The sequence below is a fragment of the Girardinichthys multiradiatus genome, chromosome 3 (assembly GCF_021462225.1).
Source record: "Girardinichthys multiradiatus isolate DD_20200921_A chromosome 3, DD_fGirMul_XY1, whole genome shotgun sequence".
NCBI lineage: Eukaryota > Metazoa > Chordata > Actinopteri > Cyprinodontiformes > Goodeidae > Girardinichthys > Girardinichthys multiradiatus.
The window spans coordinates 43,791,340-43,816,671 of NC_061796.1; the positions used below are offsets into that span (position 1 = coordinate 43,791,340).

Here is a 25,332-nt window from a genome sequence, read left to right on the forward strand (position 1 = left end):
GCCACGGTATCCAGGGTAATGTCAGTATATACGAAGGACGAACCACATCCAACAGGATTAACTGTGGACGCAAGAGGAAGCTGTCTGAAAGGGATGTTCGGGTGCTAACCCGGATTGTATCCAAAAAACATCAAACCACGGCTGCCCAAATCACGGCAGAATTAAATGTGCACCTCAACTCTCCTGTTTCCACCAGAACTGTCCGTCGGGAGCTCCACAGGGTCAATATACACGTCCGGGCTGCTATAGCCAAACCTTTGGTCACTCATGCCAATGCCAAACGTCGGTTTCAATGGTGCAAGGAGCGCAAATCTTGGGCTGTGGACAATGTGAAACATGTATTGTTCTCTGATGAGTCCACCTTTACTGTTTTCCCCACATACGGGAGAGTTACGTTGTGGAGAAGCCCCAAAGAAGCGTACCACCCAGACTGTTGCATGCCCAGAGTGAAGCATGGGGGTGGATCAGTGATGGTTTGGGCTGCCATATCATGGCATTCCCTTGGCCCAATACTTGTGCTAGATGGGCGCGTCACTGCCAAGGACTACCGAACCATTCTTGAGGACCATGTGCATCCAATGGTTCAAACATTGTGTCCTGAAGGCGGTGTCGTGTATCAGGATGACAATGCACCAATACACACAGCAAGACTGGTGAAAGATTGGTTTGATGAACATAAAAGTGAAGTTGAACATCTCCCATGGCCTGCACAGTCACCAGATCTAAATATTATTGAGCCACTTTGGGGTGTTTTGGAGGAGCGAGTCAGGAAACGTTTTCCTCCACCAGTATCACGTAGTGACCTGGCCACTATCCTGCAAGAAGAATGGCTTAAAATCCCTCTGACCACTGTGCAGGACTTGTATATGTCATTCCCAAGACGAATTGACGCTGTATTGCCGCAAAAGGAGGCCCAACATCATACTAATAAATTATTGTGGTCTAAAACCAGGTGTTTCAGTTTCATCGTCCAACCCCTGTATATATTTATTTATTCTATTCTGTTAGCCACTGGGTGTCCAACAGAGAGGTAAGCTTTTTATTTTATGTAACATTTAGTAAGCTTTTACTAATATTTAAATAAGTATTCATCCAAAAGTTCTAAAAACCAAAAGGTTTTAACTGGATCAGTAAAAAGAAAAACCTTTGGGGATATTTTAACATTTGTAGAGAGAGAAAAAAATATAATAAATTCATATTTCTTTTTTAGCATAGGAATGATAATTAAAATCTATTGTGTTACTGATAACACAGCTGTTCTACATATAGGATTATGCTACGTTAACATCTGCAAATAAAATTTCATGTGATTTAATATGCAGTAGCATCAGTTTCATTGTTTTACTTTACATCTATACAGAGACAAGATATTCAGCTCCTTGCTCAAGGGCATCATGGAGGCGGTTGTAAAAAGGAAGAAATCCATTTCTTATTCAATCTAGAAACCCTGAATCACAGAACCAGAAAAAGGATCAAACCAGAGAGCTGCTGGTCAAAAAAAGACTCCTTTTTTATTTCGTCTACCTCTGTGCCAAACTAACAGGAACAGATAAGTGAGATTCGGGCTCCTTGAGCCAAGTGTCCTGCCTGTTCTGCCTCACCACTCTCTCCCAGCCTCAGGAGGCATTTTAGTACAAGTGGGATTAAGCATGTATATCCCGGCCCCTAGCTGTCATGCAGGGGATTATGTTAAAGAGGGGAGGAATGGTGGCTGAGGTTGTATACTATAGTTTGCTTGCTGCTACAGAAAGGTGAGTTGGGTGAAACAGGTACGCAGAAAGGCTGGCTGAAACAGCGGCAGCGGACAGCAGTGCTTCTCCAGCGGGGCTTTACTAGGAGCCAATCAATGTGCGCCGTGAGCTGCACAACTGTAAGGATGGTAGATTGAATGTTATTCTTCTTTTGCCATGGCTCTCTCTTCAGAGAAAAGCCTTTAAGAGCCGTTTCAGCTCACGCAGCACAGAGGGGCTGAGTCAAAGTCAGGAGGACAAAAATCCATTGAACTGATTAAACTGAGAGGGGCTCTAATCAGGGATGAGCACAACCAATGAGAAGCTTTCTCAACAGGCTTCTTTTTTTTATTTACCCTAAAAATTGAGATTTAATTGTCAAAGCATGAGTTATACCGAGGATTTCAAAAGTATTAATACTCCCCAAAATATTTTCAAATTTTTTATGTTAAAAAAAAAATAAAAATAAAAATAAAAAAACAATAATAAAAAGTTATTTTTAATAGATTTCCAAAGGCTGCGCAGAAGAAAAAGCATAACCTTAAAAAGAACAAACAGTCTAAAAGTGTACTGTGGAGCTATATTCAGTATGCTTTGCTCTGATACCTCTAACTTAACCAACTGCCTTCAGAAATCACGTAAATACTAAACCTGTTCAAAGTCTAATCGCAAACATACAACTGTTCTAAATTTCTGAAACTAATTTTATGTAACATTAGTCAACAAACATCATGGAGACTAAGGAACTCGCCAGATGGGTCAGGGATACAGTCACAGTCGCTGACAGGAGGGGGCAAACGGGACAAGTCCTGGGCCCATGCTAGAGGGGAGGCCCAGAAATGGAGCCTACAAACATCAAATTAGGTATTACAATACCTTTTTTCAAAATAGGTCTGTTCGTGAAGAAAAATGTAAGCCTAATATTTAAATTACATGAAGCCCTGTTTCTATTTTTTCCTTCTCATTGTTCTTGCAGTAGTGGAGAAACCATCCATCTCAAACAAAACTGGTTTGGCCTCTGACACAATTTCTGACTCCGTTCATTGAGTCGCTCCAGTAATGAAATACTCGGAGAGAGGAAAACATGGAGCCTGAATCTGGCTCCCCGGTCTAGGTTCAGCTTTGATAGAAAGACATAGATCCATGTCTGTCACCTGAGGAACATGCCTCAAACTGCAGGTACAGCTTACCTTTGGTTTCACTGTCACATGACCGCTCATCTCCGTGTTCTCTGGCACTAACAGACTCAGCAGTTTCTGTCAGAGACCTGTTGTATATCTCTGCTAGAGGAAGTTGTAATTAGAACAGGTCTAATAAGTAACGTTTGGAGGCTGGTCAAAATTAATGACTGCACTGTTGACGTTACAACCAGGTAGCTTCTCACTGCTTCAACTGCACAACGGATCAGGGGTGGAGGTCGTAATAGAAAAGACGATACTGCTCTAGAACCTGAACTGCTAAAGAAAGGGGCGGTCCATGGCATTTGGAGCTTACATCTAAACCTGTAAAGCATGCAGTAGCCTAAAATATAAAAGATTTGAACCACCCAGGCATATGGAAAGCCAAAGGTAGTCCCAAATTCTAAAATATTTTTAAATGTTAATTTTTTTTTAATAAAACTTGATATGCATACCTAAATAAATGTATCTATTTTTAAATTTAAAATAAAGTTATCAATGTAGAAATGATTTAGTTTACATTGTTAGTAATTATTTTATACATATTTTACTTAAATGTAATGTGCTGCAGCACACCATGAATTTATTTGATCTCTCCGCCTCACAAATCAAAATCACTCAGGGGTGTAACACTACTGTAGAATAGTCTGCAGCAGAGTTGCTGTGCAGGTTAATCAGTTGTCAGGGTTTAATTACTGAGCAATGTAAACTGTGTAGTGATTTATTTATTTATTGAGGAATTAAAACAATATTGATTTTATGTATGATTTTACCATACATTTGATTCAAATGTTAATTTGATTCTCCAATTCAATCCTTCATAAAGTGATAAACTGAGACATATATATATACAGGGGTTGGACAATGAAACTTAAACACCTGGTTTTAGACCACAATAATTTATTAGTGTGGTGTAGGGCCTCCTTTTGCGGCCAATACAGCGTCAATTCTTCTTGGGAATGACATATACAAGTCCTGCACAGTGGTCAGAGGGATTTTAAGTCATTCTTCTTGCAGGATAGTGGCCAGGTCACTACGTGATACTGGTGGAAGAAAACGTTTCCTGACTCGCTCCTCCAAAACATCCCAAAGTGGCTCAATCATATTTAGATCTGGTGACTGTGCAGGCCATGGGAGATATTCAACTTCACTTTCATGTTCATCAAACCAATATTTCACCAGTCTTGCTGTGTGTATTGGTGCATTGTCATCCTGATACACGGCACCGCCTTCAGGATACAATGTTTGAACCATTGGATGCACATGGTCCTCAAGAATGGTTCGGTAGTCCTTGGCAGTGACGCACCCATCTAGCACAAGTATTGGGCCAAGGGAATGCCATGATATGGCAGCCCAAACCATCACTGATCCACCCCCATGCTTCACTCTGGGCATGCAACAGTCTGGGTGGTACGCTTCTTTGGGGCTTCTCCACAACGTAACTCTCCCGGATGTGGGGAAAACAGTAAAGGTGGACTCATCAGAGAACAATACATGTTTCACATTGTCCACAGCCCAAGATTTGTGCTCCTTGCACCATTGAAACCGACGTTTGGCATTGGCATGAGTGACCAAAGGTTTGGCTATAGCAGCCCGGCCGTGTATATTGACCCTGTGGAGCTCCCGACGGACAGTTCTGGTGGAAACAGGAGAGTTGAGGTGCACATTTAATTCTGCCGTGATTTGGGCAGCCGTGGTTTTATGTTTTTGGGATACAATCCGGGTTAGCACCCGAACATCCCTTTCAGACAGCTTCCTCTTGCGTCCACAGTTAATCCTGTTGGATGTGGTTCATCCTTCTTGGTGGTATGCTGACATTACCCTGGATACCGTGGCTCTTGATACATCACAAAGACTTGCTGTCTTGGTCACAGATGCGCCAGCAAGACGTGCACCAACAATTTGTCTTCTTTTGAACTCTGGTATGTCACCCCTAATGTTGTGTGCATTTCAATATTTTGAGCAAAACTGTGCTCTTACCCTGCTAATTGAACCTCCACACTCTGCTCTTACTGGTGCAATGTGCAATCAATGAAGACTGGCTACCAGGCTGGTCCAATTTAGCCATGAAACCTCCCACACTATAATATATATATATATATATATATATATATATATATATATATATATATATATAAAGGGTTAGGCTCCAGACAACATTCCAGCTGGTTTGCACTTTGCCACAAGTCATGCAGGGGACACATCAAACATGTGGAAAAGGTGCTCTGGAGATCAAAACTGAACTTTTTGGCCTACATACAAAACATTAAGTGTAACGGAAAACTAACATGGCCCATACCCTGAACACATTATCCTCATAGGTGGCAAAATGGTGGTGGCAGCATCATGCTGTGGGGATGCTTTCTTCTGAAGGAACAAAGTTAGAGTTGACGGGAAAATGAATGGAGCTAAATGGAGGCCAATTCTGGAAAAAAACCTTTTGAAGGCTGAAAAAAAACTTTGGACTGGGTTGAAGGTTCACCTTCCAGCAGGACAATAACCCTAAACACACAGCCAGAGCTACACTGGGTTGGTTTAGATGAAAGCATAATCACAAATTAGAAATGGCCTAGTCAAAGTCCACACCGAAACCAGTTTGAGAATCTGTGGCAAGATTTAAAACTACTGTTTACAGATGCTCTTCATCCAATCTGACTGAGCTAAAACAATTATGCAAAGTAGAAACGGCGACATTTCAGTCTCCAGATGTGCAAAGCTGGTAGAGAGATACCTCCAAAACATGCGGCTGAAGCTGCAGGGAAAGCTTGCTCTACTAAGTGCCGAGTTTGGGGCGCTGAATCAAAATTAGATCCACGCTTTCATGTTTTATTTGAAAAATTATCAATTTCCTTCCACCTTAAAATTACGTACTACTTTTGTGTTGCTCTTCACATAAAATATAGCACACTGAAGCTTGTTAAAATAATGTGATCAAATGTGAAAAAATGTAAAAAAGTATGAATACTTTTGAAGGTCACTGTACATTCATGTTCATTTTTGTAATCCCAGCTTTTGACAAAAACACAGCAAAGCAACTGTTAAAGGCCCATCACTTTAAGCAACTTTATTATACGGATATAAACGTAAACTGAACACCCTTAGTTATTAACAAAGCAGAGAAAGTAAAGGACTTTCCACCCAGAACAAACTGGCCCAACTCTTCCGTGACACCTAAACGTGACTGAGTCGCCTCCCAAGTGACCAATCAGACAGGCAGGCAGACAGGAAAAGGGGCTGTAAATTAAATGCTCCTCATTAAAGTGACATTAATTGCATTATTGAGCACAGAGGAAAAAAATGAATCACAGGGAACTTGGCAGAGGAACAGAGCGGTAAAAGGGGTTTGGCAACATGCCAGTCAGAAGGCAGAACCTGGATAATGTCAAGAGCACATCCGGGCAGAGAAGCAGAACTACACACAGACTTAGCTGACCTCGCTAATACTGTTAACATCAGCAGATAACAACTGCACCCTCCCTGGCTTTTTAAACTGCAGTGCACATTTCTGTCTGAAGTGACACAATTCTTTCTTTAATATTGCAGAATATTACACAACTAACATTTTCAGGCGAGAAACACGACTGCTTAAAGGCATGCTCCCAACATGTTGATTATTCCCATAAAATATGTTTTCCTCCTGCAATTTCCAGTTGCTATGCCAGCTTTTATGAAAACTAGGGACCTACTTAACACTTCTCACCCTCAGTTGCAGTTTCTAATAGTTCTTTAAACTTGCAGAAGCAATAAAACGGTTTTACAGCAATAGCACTTCTAAAGAGGCTCCTCACTGCGGTGAGCAGAGATGAATAATCCTTTTAGAGAATATGGCATTTGGTGCTCTGCTTACTTGTTTTATGACGTATTTCTGTCTTATTGTCATATTTACACAACTGCAATAAGTAGAAATGTATTCCAGTGGAAAATTTGGTTTATAAAATATTATTTTGCAACTTTTTGAATCCAAACCATCTATTTTTAAAATTAGAAACAGTTTTAAGGTAACATAGAATTTTCTTGTTTTTATTAGTAGTAGGAGCACATTAAAAAAGTTTGAAAGTTTGATTGAAAAATCATTGAAATTTGCTAAAAACCACAGCTGTTAGGCTTGACTGCTCTGCCTCGGGTTTCTTTCTCAACCACACATTGATGGAGGAGGGTGTAAGGGTGGTGATTTTAGGGGGGGAGACAGGTGACCGTTGGTAAGAAATGAGGTGAAGAAGGTGAAAGGGGTGGGGGGAGTGGGGAAGGCAAGTGCTCTGTGAGTATTCAGACCGCCTTTAGCACCCGGAGACTTTTTATTTCCGGTCAGCAGCAACAGCAACATGAGGAGGGGCTGGGTTGCACAGAATGGTGGGAGGTACTCACTGACAGCCTATAGTTCTGCATCATTTTATCAAACTCCTCGTCAATTTTTTTGTATTTCTCCTCAGTGCGGGGGGTGAGGGAGAAGGGCTCCTCGGGGTCTGGGCTCTCAGAGTCCCGGTGCTCTTTCTTGTTCAGAGCCTTCGTTCCCCGTACAACAGAAGTAGAGGCCAGAAAGACAGAGAGAGAAATAGAGACAAAGGACACGGCAGATAGAGAAGGAGAAGAAGAACAGAAAGAGTAGGTTAGAAAAAGTGACAAAGGTGTGATGGTACTCACGCCATAGCGTTTGAAGAGGCTGTCCAGGTCCTCGGTCTTGCGATCATTTAGCGGACTTTGGTCGATGGAGTCATCGCCGTCGGGCTCGGGGCTGTTGCAGCCATTAAAGCCTTTCTTTCGCAACGTCTAAAGCGGTCAGAAAAGGGTAAAGGAGGAGAAGGAGGAGGCACATTTACATTTCATTCTCATGCACATTTCTCATCAACGCTTTTCACTTTCCAACACCAATTTTCAGACCAGCTAAGTAAAATAATTTTCATTGCTCACACACAAATGAACATCTTGACTACAGCACATGTGCTGACTCCTACGCTGTTCATTGAATTAAAAATGAAGCAGTTAAGGTTAGATGAACAGTTTGACCCAAATGATGACATCAAACTGAGATTTTTCTGAAGGCATTTTCTACAAGTGGAAAAAAATGACCTCTGATAAAATTCAATCCATTTCTCAGGTCAACATTCGTAACATCCGCTACCCACGTGAAACCGAGTTATTACCAGTGAAACTGCCCTGGGTCACCTTGGAAGTCCTCCTGGAGGTCTTGGCTTACAAAGGTGAAGAAATTAAAGATTCCTCTTGCAAACTAAGAAGGCTTTGAAATGAAACGCATCAAAATAAATCACCTGTTTTTAGCAGTGTGAACATAATGTGGTAAATACATAAGAAAATTGCTTATTTTTAAACCTGCTCTCAACATCAGAAAAAGGCATGAGTCGGTATCTAGTATTAAGTCAGACAGATTTCCTACACGTTTTCATATAAAAATTCCACAGTTTTCCAGAGTAAAGTTTCCTGAGTGATCAGTCATTTAAGGCCCTTTTAAAAATGAAATACAAAGGGTACTTTAAATTCCTAGCTGATTGTCTACAAATTGCAACCTTAAATACAGAAGCTTCAAAAAGCTGCAAAAAAAGAAAAGACATAAGAAAGAAACAATACAGGTCAGGGAAGAAGGCATGATACAAGAAAGAACAGAAGGAAATATAGAAAAAGGAAAAATGGGAAAACATGGAAAACAAAATAGAAAGGATACAAGTAAGGTACAAGGACACAGAAGGAAGGACAAGTAGGCAGGTTCAGAAGGAATGGAGGAAAAGGCGAGCAAAGAAGTGAATATAGGTAGGACATATGAAGATACAGAGGTAGGATGGAATCAAAAACAGGAAGGAAAAAAGGAGAGAGAGAATGAAATAAATAATGAAGACTGAAAGAAAGGACACAGGACATGAATAAAAAGGACATGAGAATAAATGGAAGCGAAGGACACAATAAAAGATGGATACGGAATGGAAGGAAGGACCCTAGTAATGAAGAAGGATGGAAACAACTTTTGAAAAATTAGAATGGGAATAAATTCTGGAAAAATTTGTTTTTGTTTCCCACACTTATTCAGACCTGGAAAATAATGAAATCAGATTCCAGACTTATTCAGACTGCATGGAAATCCTCGGTGTGTCAAGGTTTTACAAAGCTATGGTTTCAAAACCACTAGAATTTTCCTTTATACCATTTCAGAAGATTAAAATCCTTTGGCAGAGAAAGTCTTAGAGTAGAACAGTGTTGTCTCTCCCAAACCCTGCTGGTCAGCTGGCTGAAGACATGGTACTATGCTTTTGTTGCTTACCAGAAAGACTAATCTTTAGAAATATTTCTGACCACATACCTATGGGCAGTCATGGTGTGGAAAAAAGAGGAGCATCGATAATCAGTGTTATTACATTATTATTAAGTCAGGAAGCTGTCAAGCAGCTGACTGCAGGCTCGCTACCTGAGTAAATAGCCCAACTAATGAACCAGCTTGTAATCCTTGTGTTCTTCTATAAAGACCAGAATGGCAAAAAGTTATAATGTTCCACACAAAAATCCCTTAAACTCATCATATAGAGGTCCTTCTCAAAATATTAGCATATTGTGATAAAGTTCATTATTTTCCATAATGTCATGATGAAAATTTAACATTCATATATTTTAGATTCATTGCACACTAACTGAAATATTTCAGGTCTTTTATTGTCTTAATACGGATGATTTTGGCATACAGCTCATGAAAACCCAAAATTCCTATCTCACAAAATTAGCATATCATTAAAAGGGTCTCTAAACGAGCTATGAACCTAATCATCTGAATCAACGAGTTAACTCTAAACACCTGCAAAAGATTCCTGAGGCCTTTAAAACTCCCAGCCTGGTTCATCACTCAAAACCCCAATCATGGGTAAGACTGCCGACCTGACTGCTGTCCAGAAGGCCACTATTGACACCCTCAAGCAAGAGGGTAAGACACAGAAAGAAATTTCTGAACGAATAGGCTGTTCCCAGAGTGCTGTATCAAGGCACCTCAATGGGAAGTCTGTGGGAAGGAAAAAGTGTGGCAGAAAACGCTGCACAACAAGAAGAGGTGACCGGACCCTGAGGAAGATTGTGGAGAAGGGCCGATTCCAGACCTTGGGGGACCTGCGGAAGCAGTGGACTGAGTCTGGAGTAGAAACATCCAGAGCCACGGTGCACAGGCGTGTGCAGGAAATGGGCTACAGGTGCCTCATTCCCCAGGTCAAGGCACTAATGAACCAGAAACAGTGGCAGAAGCGCCTGACCTGGGCTACAGAGAAGCAGCACTGGACTGTTGCTCAGTGGTCCAAAGTACTTTCTTCGGATGAAAGCAAATTCTGCATGTCATTCGGAAATCAAGGTGCCAGAGTCTGGAGGAAGACTGGGGAGAAAGAAATGCCAAAATGCCAGACGTCCAGTGTCAAGTACCCACAGTCAGTGATGGTCTGGGGTGCCGTGTCAGCTGCTGGTGTTGGTCCACTGTGTTTTATCAAGGGCAGGGTCAATGCAGCTAGCTATCAGGAGATTTTGGAGCACTTCATGCTTCCATCTGCTGAAAAGCTTTATGGAGATGAAGATTTCATTTTTCAGCACGACCCGGCACCTGCTCACAGTGCCAAAACCACTGGTAAATGGTTTACTGACCATGGTATCACTGTGCTCAATTTGCCTGCCAACTCTCCTGACCTGAACCCCATAGAGAATCTGTGGGATATTGTGAAGAGAACGTTGAGAGACTCAAGACCCAACACTCTGGATGAGCTAAAGGCCGCTATCGAAGCATCCTGGGCCTCCATAGGACCTCAGCAGTGCCACAAGCTGATTGCCTCCATGCCACGCGGCATTGAAGCAGTCATTTCTGCAAAAGGATTCCCGACCAAGTATTGAGTGCATAACTGTACATGATTATTTGAAGGTTGACGTTTTTTGTATGAAAAACACTTTTCTTTTATTGGTCGGATGAAATATGCTAATTTTGTGAGATAGGAATTTTGGGTTTTCATGAGCTGTATGCCAAAATCATCCGTATTAAGACAATAAAAGACCTGAAATATTTCAGTTAGTGTGCAATGAATCTAAAATATATGAATGTTAAATTTTCATCATGACATTATGGAAAATAATGAACTTTATCACAATATGCTAATATTTTGAGAAGGACCTGTAATCACAGCAGTGACGTTTTTCACTAATGGAATGGGTAATCTAACTAAAGCTACAAACGGACGTTATTACCCCATCTAACAACAGGCAGGTTGTTGTAGATGACAGCTAGAGATGGAAGGAGAACAAGGAGAGCGCCAGATAGGGAAGCTCTTATTTTGAGAGGATTCTGCTAAACAAGATTTGCTGTTAAGTAGCTTTACTTGGTGGGCCCTTGATCAGAGAGCCAAGTAGATAAATCCTCACAACAAAATGGATCTTTAACTGGAGAGAGAGCATCTACTGTGGTTCTAATACAAGCTTTGGTCCAGAGTAGCCTAGAACGATGTTAAATTCAACAAACATCTTAATATGAAACAAACAACAAAACAATCTGCAAGGTGGCCAAAACAACATCCTACAGGGTTATTTTTGTTTCTAAGATCAGTTTTAAACAGAAGACACTTATTCACTACATTTTATCTAACAATTAAAACTAAACATTAAAAATAAATGTTTCTGGTTTCGTCTGTTGGAAGTAGGGGACTCTGCAACGTCACGGAGCTGCACAAATAAATCCTGAGTCTTAGACAGACCTGTTCATAACCAGAAACCCGGGGAGTGTTGAAGAAGGCAAAAAATGAAGAACAAAAAACTCAGAGGGCTGCAAAAAGTCTCTGAGCAGAAATATCTGCAATAATCCACTTTATTAGATTCCGGTTTGTTTATTTTATGTTTTGTCAAGTATACTAAGAATAGGGTTGGTCTAATTACTTCTTCTTTTGTTATTTCCGTTTGCACAAAGAGAAAATCTCTTCCATTACTTCTTTGTCTTGCCAATTCTGCATATCTGTCTTCCACAAAGCAACTAATAATCATGCCAGGTGAAAAAGCTAAGATATCCTTTTGTAATAATTACATAGTTATTATTATTCTTATAAATTATTATATTCAGTCACAAATTTACAACGAAAGACTTGATCCATTGATAAATCTTCCTCAAAGTTTGCATTTTGATGTTCAGGTAGTTGGGTAGAGAGCTGTTTCAGACAGAGGTTCCCAGTGTGGGAAGACCATCTGTCTAAGAGAAGCACCAAGATGTTTGAGAGAACAGATTAGGTTTAGTTTACACAACAATTAGCTGCTTTTTGGATGAAATTAAGTCATAATTTACCTGTATTTACAAGGGCTCAGGAGTCTTGGACCTTCTAATTTTTAGCATTGATTAAAAAACAAAGAAGACCTGAGCTGTGATGAGAAGAGGAGTGAGAAAGGAATGTATTTTCTTTATTTTTGCCGCAAAGAAAAGTCATAAAATGTAAAACCCCCAATTTATCCTTTGAGATTCATTGACAGAGTCTAAGCAGGGAAGATTTAGCAAATGATGGGCAGTAAACATAAACCATTTTAATATTTCGTTAAGCAAATGTATTGGTAAATTTGAAAACCAATGGATATTAAGTATAACTGACATAAGGTGGAAGTCTGATTAAAACAAAAGCATATGTTCACTGTGCACAATCGCTGCTAAACGAGAATGACTCAACTGCAGGAAATTGTGCCTGGGAAGCAGAGCTGGGGAAAACTTGTACCTTCTAGAGATTCAGAATAAAAACCCTGCGGTAGCAAACATTTGTTTAATTTTGGATGAATTAGCCTTAAACTCTAAAACAGGTAGGGGCAAGAGGGTAATTATGCCATTGGGATGTAAGGGGAAGGAGACTTTTGGTGTTAATAATAATAGCGGTCCTTGATATGAGTCTCATTAAAACTCAAAGCCATTATAATCATCACAATGTCAAGACTGATTTATCTAACCACAGAAACAGGTTATTAGAAAGATTTGTTCCAATACGGTGACTGTCTCCCAAGTCAGTTGTTGAGTCTCAGCAGCACAAGTGAGCGGCGTCATCTACTGCTTAATGCAAATTTAGAGAGCAGGTTTTGTTGTCCACAGCTTGTTAAAAGCATGCTCTGTGGTGGTGCTTTTGGAAACAGATGTGTGTGTGATCTGACCTAGAAACTGAGAAAACAAATAAACCATTGAAGGAATACGGTAAATGGAACAGCTTCTAAAATGTTGATAAGGACATATGATGGAGATTGTGTGGGGGACAGGATCACTTGGGTGACCTCAACAAAGTCTAATTATTACCTTTACAAAACACGATAAAGAAAATATTTCAATAGGACAGAAAAAAATAAAAGCTGTTCAGAAGAGTCAAAAAGCATTTCTCTGTCAAGATGGTTCAAGTGGGGGGAACTAGACCCATTTTCTACCTGGCTGTAAAATAACAGAAATGGTCAAGGACTGGTTTGGTTTACATCAGCTTTAGAGCCCACCGCCATTTCACTAAAACATTACTTACAACAAATATTTCATTCTCAGTGTTGTTTTATGAATTTCTGGACAAAGTGCAGGATGGTTTATAACAAGAGAGAAGGCTTTGAGGCATTTTTACATTACTCTTTTAATAAAAGGTTAACAAACACTAAGCTAATTTCTAACTTCTGGGTAAATAGGAGGTACACCAGAGGATGCATTTTAAGGCAGTATCTCAGACACACTGCTTCCTTGTGTGACATAATGAAAATAAGTCAGCCAAGATATCAGAAAGAGAACTGTGGACGTCCACAAGTCTGGCTAATCTGGATGCTCCATATTTATCTGTATAAAAGCTAGGGGAATGTCCATTCATCATACCATTCAGGAAGGAGATGGGTTTCCCAGAGAAAAACATGTTTTGGTTTGAAATGTGTGGATCGACCCTTGACCAAAAGCAAGGGAGCTTCTGAAGATGCTGGCTGAAGCTGGTAAGAGAGATCAGGTAAACAAATTCTGCAGTGACGTACACTGAAAGGCCACTCAGCAAGAAGGAAACCAGTCCACCAAAAGCAACATAAAATGCCAGATTACAGCTTTCAAATGCACTCAGGGACAAAGAACTTACATTTTTTGGCAACATGTTTTGTGGTCTGATGAAACTAAAGTTAGTGTTTGGCCATAATGACCATCTCTACATTTTGGCAAAAAAGCCTGAGAACCCCATCCTGACTGCAGCACAGAGCTGGCAGCATCATGTAGTGTGGGTGTTTTGTTGAAAGGGGGACTGGTGCACAAAACAAACAGCATCCTAAAGAAAAGAACATGATGTGGAAATATTGGAGCAACATCTCCAATAAATGTGTGTATTATATAACTATACTATTGTCAGTACTCAATGATAAATGAAATCAGTGTAATTTAATTAATATTTAAACTTTTTGGTCGACTTCTACTTGTTTTACTAGCTTGAGTTTCACAGCCAGCCCTGATTCATCCACTCATACAGGCACTCAGATTTATAGCATGTTTCCCTCTCACATTGTCATATTATTCGCTTACACAGTTGATTTTTTTCCGAACATGAAATGCTCTGTCCTAGTTTATTGCAAACTCAACTGATATTTTGTGAAAATTACAGTGCAAACATGGGCAACTTTTCCTTTCTCAGTTTCTGTGTTTCTTCCCACTCTTTCTCACAGTTAGCAGTGTGTGTGTGTGTGTGTGTGTGTGTGTGTGTGTGTGTGTGTGTGTGTGTGTGTTACATTACAATACATGTATATCTTCCCACTCACACACATGCGTGCACACTCTCTCGTGCACTGATCAGCTTGTCTCTCAGTCAGTCAGCCATCTGTTCACCTGTTCCCCGTTTCCCCTTCTGCCCCTCTCTATTGTGTTACCAGGGTAAGATTCAGCCTGCAGGGCAACAAGCCGCTCTGTAAATGGCTGCGGATGATTACAAGCTCCGCCCACATCTCCTGGCTGTGTCACCCTCCCTCCCTGTCTTCGTTCTCCTCTGGTTTGCTGTCTCGCCCACCCGTGTGTCCACCCGCCCTCTCTCTGCTGCTTGCTTTCTATGAAACATTGTTGCTACTGTCGTCCTCTCCATCTTTTTGTCTTTCTCTCTCCTTCTCATGGCTGTCTCATCTCTTGGTCCACCAGCAGAAGTGCAAAGTTTCACACTTGTCCATCCATATTTTCTGCCTTTAACATATCTCTGTCTCCTCCTTAAACTGCAACTCCCTCTACTGCCCACGTTCTCTCATCCTTCTCTCTTTAATCAGTGGAAGATCCTCTGTTGTTCTCACTTCTCTCTTTTCCCACTCACATTTTGTGTTCCAACAGCCTTCTACACTATTTTCCTTTCACATGTTTTTTCTGTCTTGTCCAGGGGGTTTCCATAGTATTGCTGACGACAACTTTCTATCAAGGCTTCAGATGTAGAAACAGTTTTAGGATAAATACTTAAAGAGAAGTAAAACACGGGTGGAAAAGAATCATTAAAATTTGGATATTTTAAAAAGAATAGCCCATGGGTCTGAAAAACTGTGCCAATTTACAGTAGAAGTAGTTTAAACTGGATTGAATTTAATACTCAGCAGGAGTTTGCACCCTTAATTGAAAATTATATTGCTTCATCTTTTCTTCTTTTGCTTCGTCAACTAAATACTCTTTGGCATGCAATCAAGTACTGCACGCTTACTTACACTCAAAAGGTGCCATCAGCTTGTTGGATGCTTTAGAGAGGCTCTTTTCATCAGTGCAGTTACAAGTTTTAAATACAAACTTGATATATAAAATGTGCATAGGTTAGTTGGACATGCTATGAGCTGGCTATGTTAATACAAAATGTGGTCAATTGTTAAAGGCTTTATAGACAAGGTGAAAAAAAGAAAGACTGCTGAAAATAAAGAACATACTGGACTTTTAAATAATGCTTACTACAGAACTTGAGATTTACTTTTCTATGTTTCTATCGATTCCAACAATGTAGAGCAAAACTATTGGAGTTGGACAGCAGGCAGAGTCCCTGCTGCCTTTTTCAGGTCAGAGATGTCATGTAATGACAGAAAAAAGTCACCCACACTCACACAGAGTCCCCCTCAGGTCAGTCATTTGGGTCATCTTGTCCAAAGTCTCAGCAATGAGACGTCTGCTATAGTCCTTAGATGTTGTAATATACAGGGGTTGGACAATGAAACTGAAACACCTGTCATTTTAGTGTGGGAGGTTTCATGGCTAAATTGGACCAGACTGAGCACAGTTTTGCTCAAAATATTGAAATGCACACAACATTATGGGTGACATACCAGAGTTCAAAAGAGGACAAATTGTTGGTGCACGTCTTGCGGCCGCATCTGTGACCAAGACAGCAAGTCTTTGTGATGCATAAAGAGCCACGGTATCCAGGGTAATGTCAGCATACCACCAAGAAGGACGAACCACATCCAACAGGATTAACTGTGGACGCAAGAGGAAGCTGTCTGAAAGGGATGTTCGGGTGCTAACCCGGATTGTATCCAAAAAACATAAAACCACGGCTGCCCAAATCACGGCAGAATTAAATGTGCACCTCAACTCTCCTGTTTCCACCAGAACTGTCCGTCGGGAGCTCCACAGGGTCAATATACACGGCCGGGCTGCTATAGCCAAACCTTTGGTCACTCATGCCAATGCCAAACGTCGGTTTCAATGGTGCAAGGAGCACAAATCTTGGGCTGTGGACAATGTGAAACATATATCGTTCTCTGATGAGTCCACCTTTACTGTTTTCCCCACATCCGGGAGAGTTACGGTGTGGAGAAGCCCCAAAGAAGCGTACCACCCAGAGTGTTGCATGCCCAGAGTGAAGCATGGGGGTGGATCAGTGATGGTTTGGGCTGCCATATTATGGCATTCCCTTGGCCCAATACTTGTGCTAGATGGGCGCGTCACTGCCAAGGACTACCGAACCATTCTTGAGGACCATGGGCATCCAATGGTTCAAACATTGTATTCTGAAGGTGGGGCTATGTATCAGGATGACAATGCACCAATACACACAGCAAGACTGGTGAAAGATTGGTTTGATGAACATAAAAGTGAAGTTGAACATCTCCCATGGCCTGCACAGTCACCAGATCTAAATATTATTGAGCCTCTTTGGGGTGTTTTGGAGGAGCGAGTCAGGAAACGTTTTCCTCCACCAGTATCACGTAGTGACCTGGCCACTATCCTGCAAGAAGAATGGCTTAAAATCCCTCTGACCACTGTGCAGGACTTGTATATGTCATTCCCAAGACGGATTGACGCTGTATTGGCCGCAAAAGGAGACCCTACACCATACTAATAAATTATTGTGGTCTAAAACCAGGTGTTTCAGTTTCATTTTCCAACCACTGTATACCTCAGCTGTTATTATTTCTCATGCCACTAACCTGCCAAGAACAGACAAGCAAATAAACTGTAATGTTGTCAATCTATAAAAGAAAAACACAAAGCAATTATCACAATAGGATACAGGAAATAGGAAGCTAATCTAAAACATCCGATAATAGGGATGGAACAACAAAATGAGGTTGTTTGGTTTGCTTGTTTCGGTTTGAGACGTGCAGAATTAGTGCAAACACAGAAAAAGCCCTTAGCCCATTTAAATAAGTGGTTGTTATGACGACTGGACACACAGCCTATATGCTGTTGTAGTTTTCTTTCTGATGCATGTCACAGTAAAATAAGTCAGCAGAGTCAAACATTTCTTTTACCTCAATCACTAAATAAGCATGAAGAATTGATAAGTCTGTAAAACTTAACAACATGCTAACGGCAACGTCCAAAATGTTGGCTCATCTACAGAGACGCAGGGCTTCCCGCTTAGGGAAATGCTGGTAAAAAGACATTAAATGCAATGTTGCCTTCCATATTAACAACTTGTAAATAAAAAAAGTTGCTAGGTTTGATTAAACATCTCCTTTGGACAAGACATGCGGCCTAAAGAAATCACACTTTTTAGGACGATACTAAAAATGGGTTTATGGCAATATTATTGCTGAATACAGTGATGAAAACATTGGATGCAAATATATACTCATTTTCCTAGGTTCTCTGTTTCTCATCAGTCGTTATGATGCTTCCACCAATTACTGTGACTTTTAGCAATTTTTGCAGAGCGCCAATTCCTGAAACTGGGAATGTGTTTACCAAAAATATTGCATTACAAATAGTCCAATTCAACATTACTAATGCACACACAAGTATTGCAGTGCAACCCTAGTTTCTACTATATTTCTCTGGGATACATAGAGTGATGATTAGCCAACCTGAAAAAGCCATAAGGAAGATACCCATCAACATTCAGCGTTTAGAAGGTATTAATAACGTGCAATAAAATGAAATCATTTATGAGATGTGGGTATTTTATAACTATTTCTATCCATATTTCATGATAATATATTATTACAAAGAAACATAAACTGTTTTGCATTGGTTAAAGTACATAGTTGGGAATTGGTTTAGGAAATAGGAAGTTTCAAAATAATTATTTACAAAATGGAGATACGGCTTGGCAAATGGGTAAACCAGCATAAAAACACTTCTAAAGTTTTTTTCTAAATAATCTTACATATTTTCTAACAAAACCTAACAAAATTAATGGAGCATCAAACATGATTAATTATTTAACCTTTTGAATACTTCAGTGTTGACAACATTTTAATCTCTGACTGATTTGATTTTACACTCAATCTCTTCAATGCTGTCAGCGCTAACTAGAGCTATTTAGGTGGGATATATTTGGGTATCTGCTCTTACTGGCCCTCAGGTGGCCTCCAGACAATTGGTAACAGAGGAGGTAGACCATGTGGGATGTCCTGCCTCAGCAATAAAAGGTCACTCAACCAATGCACAAAACATCTTAGGCATGATTGGTAGATATTTGTCAACAGCGTTGTTGGGACCCACAGCCATGGTTACAACATGAAAGATGCGGTACAAACTTTTCTGGAACTTTCAAAATAAATTGCATTTAACCGACTTCCAGCAACTGAGGAAGGGGGGTAGCAGCAGACTTCCCATGATGCCACTGGCTGTATAAAAGCACCCCCTTTCCAAGGAATCTTTCTCTTCCACTGCTCCTCTGCGAGACCGGGACAGGAGAGGCACAGCGCGCTAATGTCTTTTTGCTGACAAACAGACATAACTCTTCAACTGGATCCTAGAGTGTCATACGATCACCGCTCATATGCACTAAGATAAGTACAAATGAATCACTGTATGTATATCCGGTAGATTCATTCATAACGGGATAATAATTAAGGTACAAGCCTGGCTTGACTTTTCTCTCTAAGGCCTACAGAATCAAGCTGTGTTATAGAGAATTCCCGGTAGAGACGCTGTCTCTACGAAGCCGAGTGAAGCAGTTTCCCGGTCTGAAAGGACGACAACAGGAGCCGCATCACCGTGGTTACGGTAACGTGCAGTTTGGTGGCCGACAGAACGAGCCACTCCCCACAGCTAAGGAGGTTAGCTGTAGCTAACCGTTTGTTAACTGTGGACGTTTCTTCAAACTTCGTCATCATCCAGACAACTCCTCCTCAGCACTGTTCATGAGGTTAGGTTTGGGCAGAGTGACAGAAAGATTTAGGATGAAATGATCTGAACGTTTTTCATTTTATGAAGTTTGGTTTTGTTTGTGTGAACTCAGCTATCTTGGTGCTAGCAGGCTATCGGCTTCACCATGTGCTCAGTTTTGTGTTCTGTGTTTGTGTGTTTTTAAAGTTAAGACTAACTTTATTTAAAGGGTGATTTTAACATAGAAGATTGATCATAACTCACCGACCACGCTTATGCATTTTAACCCTTTTATTGACGGTATTTAAAGGTGTGTGTTTGATTCTGGTGCTAAGCTATCAACTTCTTTTGTTAGCTTTAACTGCTAACAGCTAAGAACACGTGCTTGTTGCTAAAGAATATTTACCCAGAAAGGTTGTTAGTTTCAATCCAGTAAATAATGTGTCCCTAACATTATTTTACTAAACTTGATAACTAAGTAAACACCATTAAGCCCCATTTCTCTAGAAAGATTTGGCTTTTTCCAAAATATTTCCTTGAATATTTTACCACTTCCTTAATAATATTTATTTGAATATTATTTTAATAAGTAAAGGCAGCTAATGAGACACCGTTGAGAATTAGTCATCCAGAAGGTTGGTTTTATTCAGCAAATCATTCTTTAAAACATTATTTTATTAAAATAATATTTTATCTGATCTTGCATTGTGAATGGTTGTCTAAATGTTTCCTGATTATGTTTCCTGATTATTGCCTAAATTGGTTCCAAGACTAACTTAACTTCATTTCCAGGTTCTTCAAGATAATCATTGGTTCTCAAACATAAACACTGAATGGTAATGTTGCATCACTCTTTTGTTCATGGTTTTCAATCATCTTTAATCAACTTGTTTATATTGTACATAGTCCATTAGTCTTCGTTATTCTTTAATTCTGCTTGGTAGTTTAGTTGGATTGTTTTAGCAAAGTAAAGAGTTTATTGATTGAAATATGTTTGACTTTGAGTTGACTTATTTTTGTTAATAAATTATCGTATTTTAAGAAATTGTGTGAATTCATTCCATGTGTGTGCAGAGTTTTTGCTGTTCAATAATGTCAGAGCTTGGCTCACACCTTTCTATTTTGTCCTAATACCATTGCGTTACTGGGCTGGTATTCACAGGACAACCCTTAACAGACCGAAATATTATTTGATAAAATATTAAAATATTAATATTAAATAATATTCTCAGATTCATAATCCTAACCACGTTAATGTTGGAACAGAAAGGGAGAGAAGGAGTAACTTTGGAATACAAAATGCTGTGAAACAACTTATTTACTTTTGGAAGAGGGTGTTAATCATTCACCAACTTTACAATAAGCTACAGTCTGGAAGTGAGTGATATACATAAATCAAGGTACACTCAGCGGCCACTTTATTTGGTACACCTTGCTAGTACCGGGTTGGACCCCCTTTTGCCTTCAGAACTGCCTTAATCCTTCGTGGCATAGATTCAACAAGGTACATTCTGGCCATTATCCTCTGACCTCTGGCATCAACAAGGCATTTGGGCCCACAGAACTGCTGCTCACTGAATATTTTCTCTTTTTCGGACCATTCTCTGTAAACCCTAGAGATGGTAGTCAGTGAAAATCCCAGTAGATCAGCAGTTTCTGAAGTACTCAGACCAGCCCGTCTGGCACCAACAACCATGTCAAGTTCAAAGTCACTTAAATCACCTTTCTTCCCCATTCTGATGCTCGGTTTGAACTGCAGGAGATTTTCTTGACCATGTCTACATGGCTAAATGCATTGAGTTGCTGCCATGTGATTGGCTGATTGGAAATTTGCGTCAACAAGGAGTTGGACAGGTGTACCTAATAAAGTGGCCGGTGAGTGTATTCATGGGCTTAATATAGAGGATTATATAAATACAATTCTGGTAATTATTCTGCAGAGATACTTCATCTCTTAGTAGAATATTCTGAATGTTGAGTAGAAGCACCAATCTAACATGGTGTATTGCCTAAAACACAGTACCAGCAACAGAAAATACCTCTCAGTGATGAAAGGGATGAAATGATCAGCAACAATAACAGTACACCAAAATAATATCCTCCACACCATTACACCACCAGCAGCCTGAACCATTGATTTTAGGGTTCCCCAGCAAATTCCTTTTTAATGGAATTATTTTTCAGTGTTTTTATGGTTTTATTGTTATGTGCATTGGTTCCTTTTTTTATGTTTTTAATTGATTTATTAGTCAATAAATACATGAATGAATGACTAATAAATGGCAAGATGGATCTATCAGATTGTTTCCACCAAAATCTGTTCCTACTACCTGAACGTTGCATATGAGACTCATCAGACCAGGCGACATTTGACCTCTGGCATCAATCAGATATTTTCAGACACACAACAATCGCCCTGGATATTTTCTCTGTTTCAAACCTTTCCTTTAAAATCTCAGGTATGGATGTGCATGAACATCCAATCAGATCAGTTACTAAGACGTGCCAGCCTGGCACCAACAATCATACCAAGTCTTTTATATCCCCCTTGTTCTCCATTCTGATCCTGTTTGAACTTCAGCAACGCCCCTATAATACATCTACTGGCACATCTAATAAAATGGTTAGTGAGCATACTTTTAAAATTAGTGTTACTGAGATGCTGAGAATAATGAATCACTATCAGAATAATTTCTGTTTTGATTGAAATCATTATGAAATGGTTTAGTTTTATAATGAAAACGATTGGTTCAATGAGACAGTTGGAAGTGACACCTGACTTGTGAGGATCTGCACGAGTACAGGTTTTCCAGTTAGCTTAACTAGTCTAGATATGTGAGGTATTAGCTGAAAAACCTCCAAGGTTGAGTAGCAGGGATGATAATTTGAGGAAAAGTACATCCAGGTCAACAAAGCCATTACCTCTGACCTGTTCAGATAGAGGGCAGGAGGGGACAGGGGATAAGATGCTCCGAAACCAATAAACCATTTAGTAGGTTTGAAGTGCCAATAATATCATGGCAGAAAATAGTAATTTGCTGCTTATTTAGTAAACTAAGGAATGTGGTATTTTGAGAAATGTTAGGCTTCTCCAACTGACCAAAGTCTTTAGGTCCGGCAGCGAACCTCTTTGGTGAGATCTGCCTCGCTTGAGCTGCTTAAACACAAAAAAAAGGACATCCATCCTCCTTCTCTGATGCCCATCTTTTCTTTTTCTACTCGGCTATTCATCACCCCTCTTTCAGCCTTTCATCCGCTCGTGTTCCCTCTGTCTCGAGCTCTCTTCCTTTCTTTGCCCTGATTGGAATCTGCAGTCAGGTGGATTAATACATTCTGACAGTAGAGGCAGGCTACCCACACACACAGTTCCAGCAGCACGTGCATTTCAGTGAGGCTCTGTGTACATATGTATTGCCTCTCAAGCTTACACTGGAATGAAGGACTGTCTAACCATATGATGAGTACTGAGCCCATACTGACCCCCCCCCCCCCCCCCCCCCACACACACACACACACGACACACAAAGAAACATCAATGCAAAATAAAGTGCTCCTAAGCATTCAGGGACAAGCAGTGTGACGTACAGCCAGTACAGCATAAGTGTGTAACTGTGTGCACGTAAGAGTGAGTGCCTGTTCCTGCATGACTACATCCACACTTCATAATTTATACTCAAAAGCACTTGCTCAAAGAGATTCACAGAGGCAGAGCAGTAAATGGGCACACTTTGTGACTACCCAATTATCCCCTCTCTCTTCGCCTTCTTCCTCTTCCTCTTTTCTCTGTCACTTGGTATGTCTCAGTTTGCTCTTCGACCGCTGATGTTTAACTAAGTGCAAGTGGAGATAATCTTTAATGATTATTGTATAATTCAGCTATTCTTTCACATTTGGTATTCTGGTCTACGAAGTTTTTCTGACAGTCCAAACACTGAATAACTGTATAACCAAGTATGGTCTCAGAGCCCGAATGCAAAAAAGGCTTCCTTAAGATAACAAAATGATAATAATGGCCATGATCAGTATCCACAGCTGGAGATTTCTGGGGGTTGGTTCCCATCTCAAGTGGTCAGTTAGCAAAAGACATGGGAGGGAAAATCGCCATTTCCTTTTTTGACTTAAACTTTTTTTGTTAAATAAAGGTAAAATCTTGGACAAAACCATATAAAAGTCAAATCATTTAGACGGTACATTAAAACCTTGACAGAGGGACTACTTTTTAACCCTTAAATCCTTCCAATATAATGTAGAAAGGCATTATGTGTTTCCTTTCTGGCATTATGTAAACACACATCTGTACCGGTCACACTTGCTGAGGATCAGTTAATTAAGTGCATTTGATTAGAAGCACCTGGACAATACTAACCCTCTCATCTCCTATGGAAGAGGCAAACATAAACTTAGTTTTTTCAAGTGACTGTCTCGACAGCTTTTCCAGTTACCTTTTTTTTCCAGGTTTTTGGTCAAGATACTGAACCTAGACTCCTTAGTTATTAGTTAACCTCAACCAAATAGTCGGATGAATGAGGCATAAATGTGAAGCCTTCTAACCAATACATTTGATAAGTTTGGTAATGCAACAAACTTTTCTGTCTGAAGAAAATAAAACAGATGAAAAATAAAGCAGGCTGAGTTACTCTTTGTCAAAACCCAACATATGCTACTAACATTATTATGTGGGCATCAAAAACTTACATATCTTCTTACTCTTTGCCATAGAGGGCTGTTGTTGTTGTAAAAAATATTAATAAAATGTCAGTGAACCAGTGGGTGGAATGTTTATTCCTAACAATGACTAACTATAGGGTTTTCTGACTCTTACATGTAAAGCAGTGTCCTCTGTTAGTAACAGTATAAAATAATCTGTCAGAGAAATTTATTTTTTATATATTTCATTCCTTTTGAGATATATTTACTAAATCTGTTCAGGCTTTTAAAATAAATAATATTTGTACTTTCTTTTATTTAAATCTTCAGCAAGTGGTGTTGAAGCAGAAAGCCACAGATAAACATACAGGCACCTAATAAGATGCACCCAAAGAAAGAAATTCTAACATTTTCAGTGAAAAATAAGAAGGCCTAAATAAAAAACAAAACATCAGTCGGGACAAAAGGGACACCTGCACAAAAAACAGGAGAAACCGGCGCACATCTGGTGAAGAAGACAATTGGGGACAAATACTGAAGAATGATTTTAAATGCCTCCTGGGCAACAGAGAGGAAGGGTGAGGTAGTGGAGTGGATGAGGGGAAGGGGGAGAATAAAAGCCAGTACAGGAGGGAAACATCCATGTGGGACGCACACACATACACAACAGAGAGCCTCACCGAGACTGAATATTGTATGAGGAGTTCTCATGGGCCACTGCGGAGCGTGCAAGCAGAGAGTCAGAGGTGGACTTATGTGCGGGCAAACACACACACATTAATGAACACACACATAAAGAAAGAGACAGGGCGACACACTTGGAAGCACCAACACATGTACGCACACAAACAGAAGCAGTGGAGCTTGAGCTGATGTGGCCCAGAGCTGCCCAACGCCCTGCCATGACACAAACACACACACACACACACACACACACACACACACACACACACACACACACACACACACACACTCTTGCATACACTTAAGAGCCATCTGCAGTTGGAGATACTGCCTACAGAAAGGCTTTACTGCTGACACTCTGAGACAGGCAGAAAGAGAAGGACAGGAAAAGATAGAAATTGTCGTGACCGAGTGAATCAGGAGATTAGGAGGAGGGAGGCGGGAGGAAGAAAGACAGGAAGTGACAGACAAAGAAGTAGGAGTAAAAAATGTTGCCCCAAACTATGGCACCTAAGTTTTACCTTCAACACACTCAAAAGTAAAACTGCTTTGCCAACACTTTACACGAGGGTTCAGCAGTTTTTGCAAGCTATCATTGGATGACATT

At 40.2% G+C, this 25,332-nt stretch overlaps 1 protein-coding gene across 17 annotated transcripts in view; it reads right to left on the minus strand.

Moving 5' to 3' along the window:
* mef2d (myocyte enhancer factor 2d) overlaps positions 1 to 25,332 on the minus strand; it is a 139,515-nt gene that overhangs the window by 37,859 nt on the left and 76,324 nt on the right. For 8 of the 17 annotated variants that reach the window (XM_047360457.1, XM_047360448.1, XM_047360446.1 and 5 more), the window contains 2 exons: positions 7,550 to 7,675; positions 7,274 to 7,411 (listed from right to left, as the gene is read on the minus strand). In XM_047360457.1, the coding sequence (XP_047216413.1) occupies positions 7,274 to 7,411; positions 7,550 to 7,675 (264 nt within the window). The remainder of the gene's footprint in view (positions 1 to 7,273; positions 7,412 to 7,549; positions 7,676 to 25,332) is intronic. The other 9 variants (XM_047360452.1, XM_047360451.1, XM_047360456.1 and 6 more) reach the window with 2 other exon arrangements.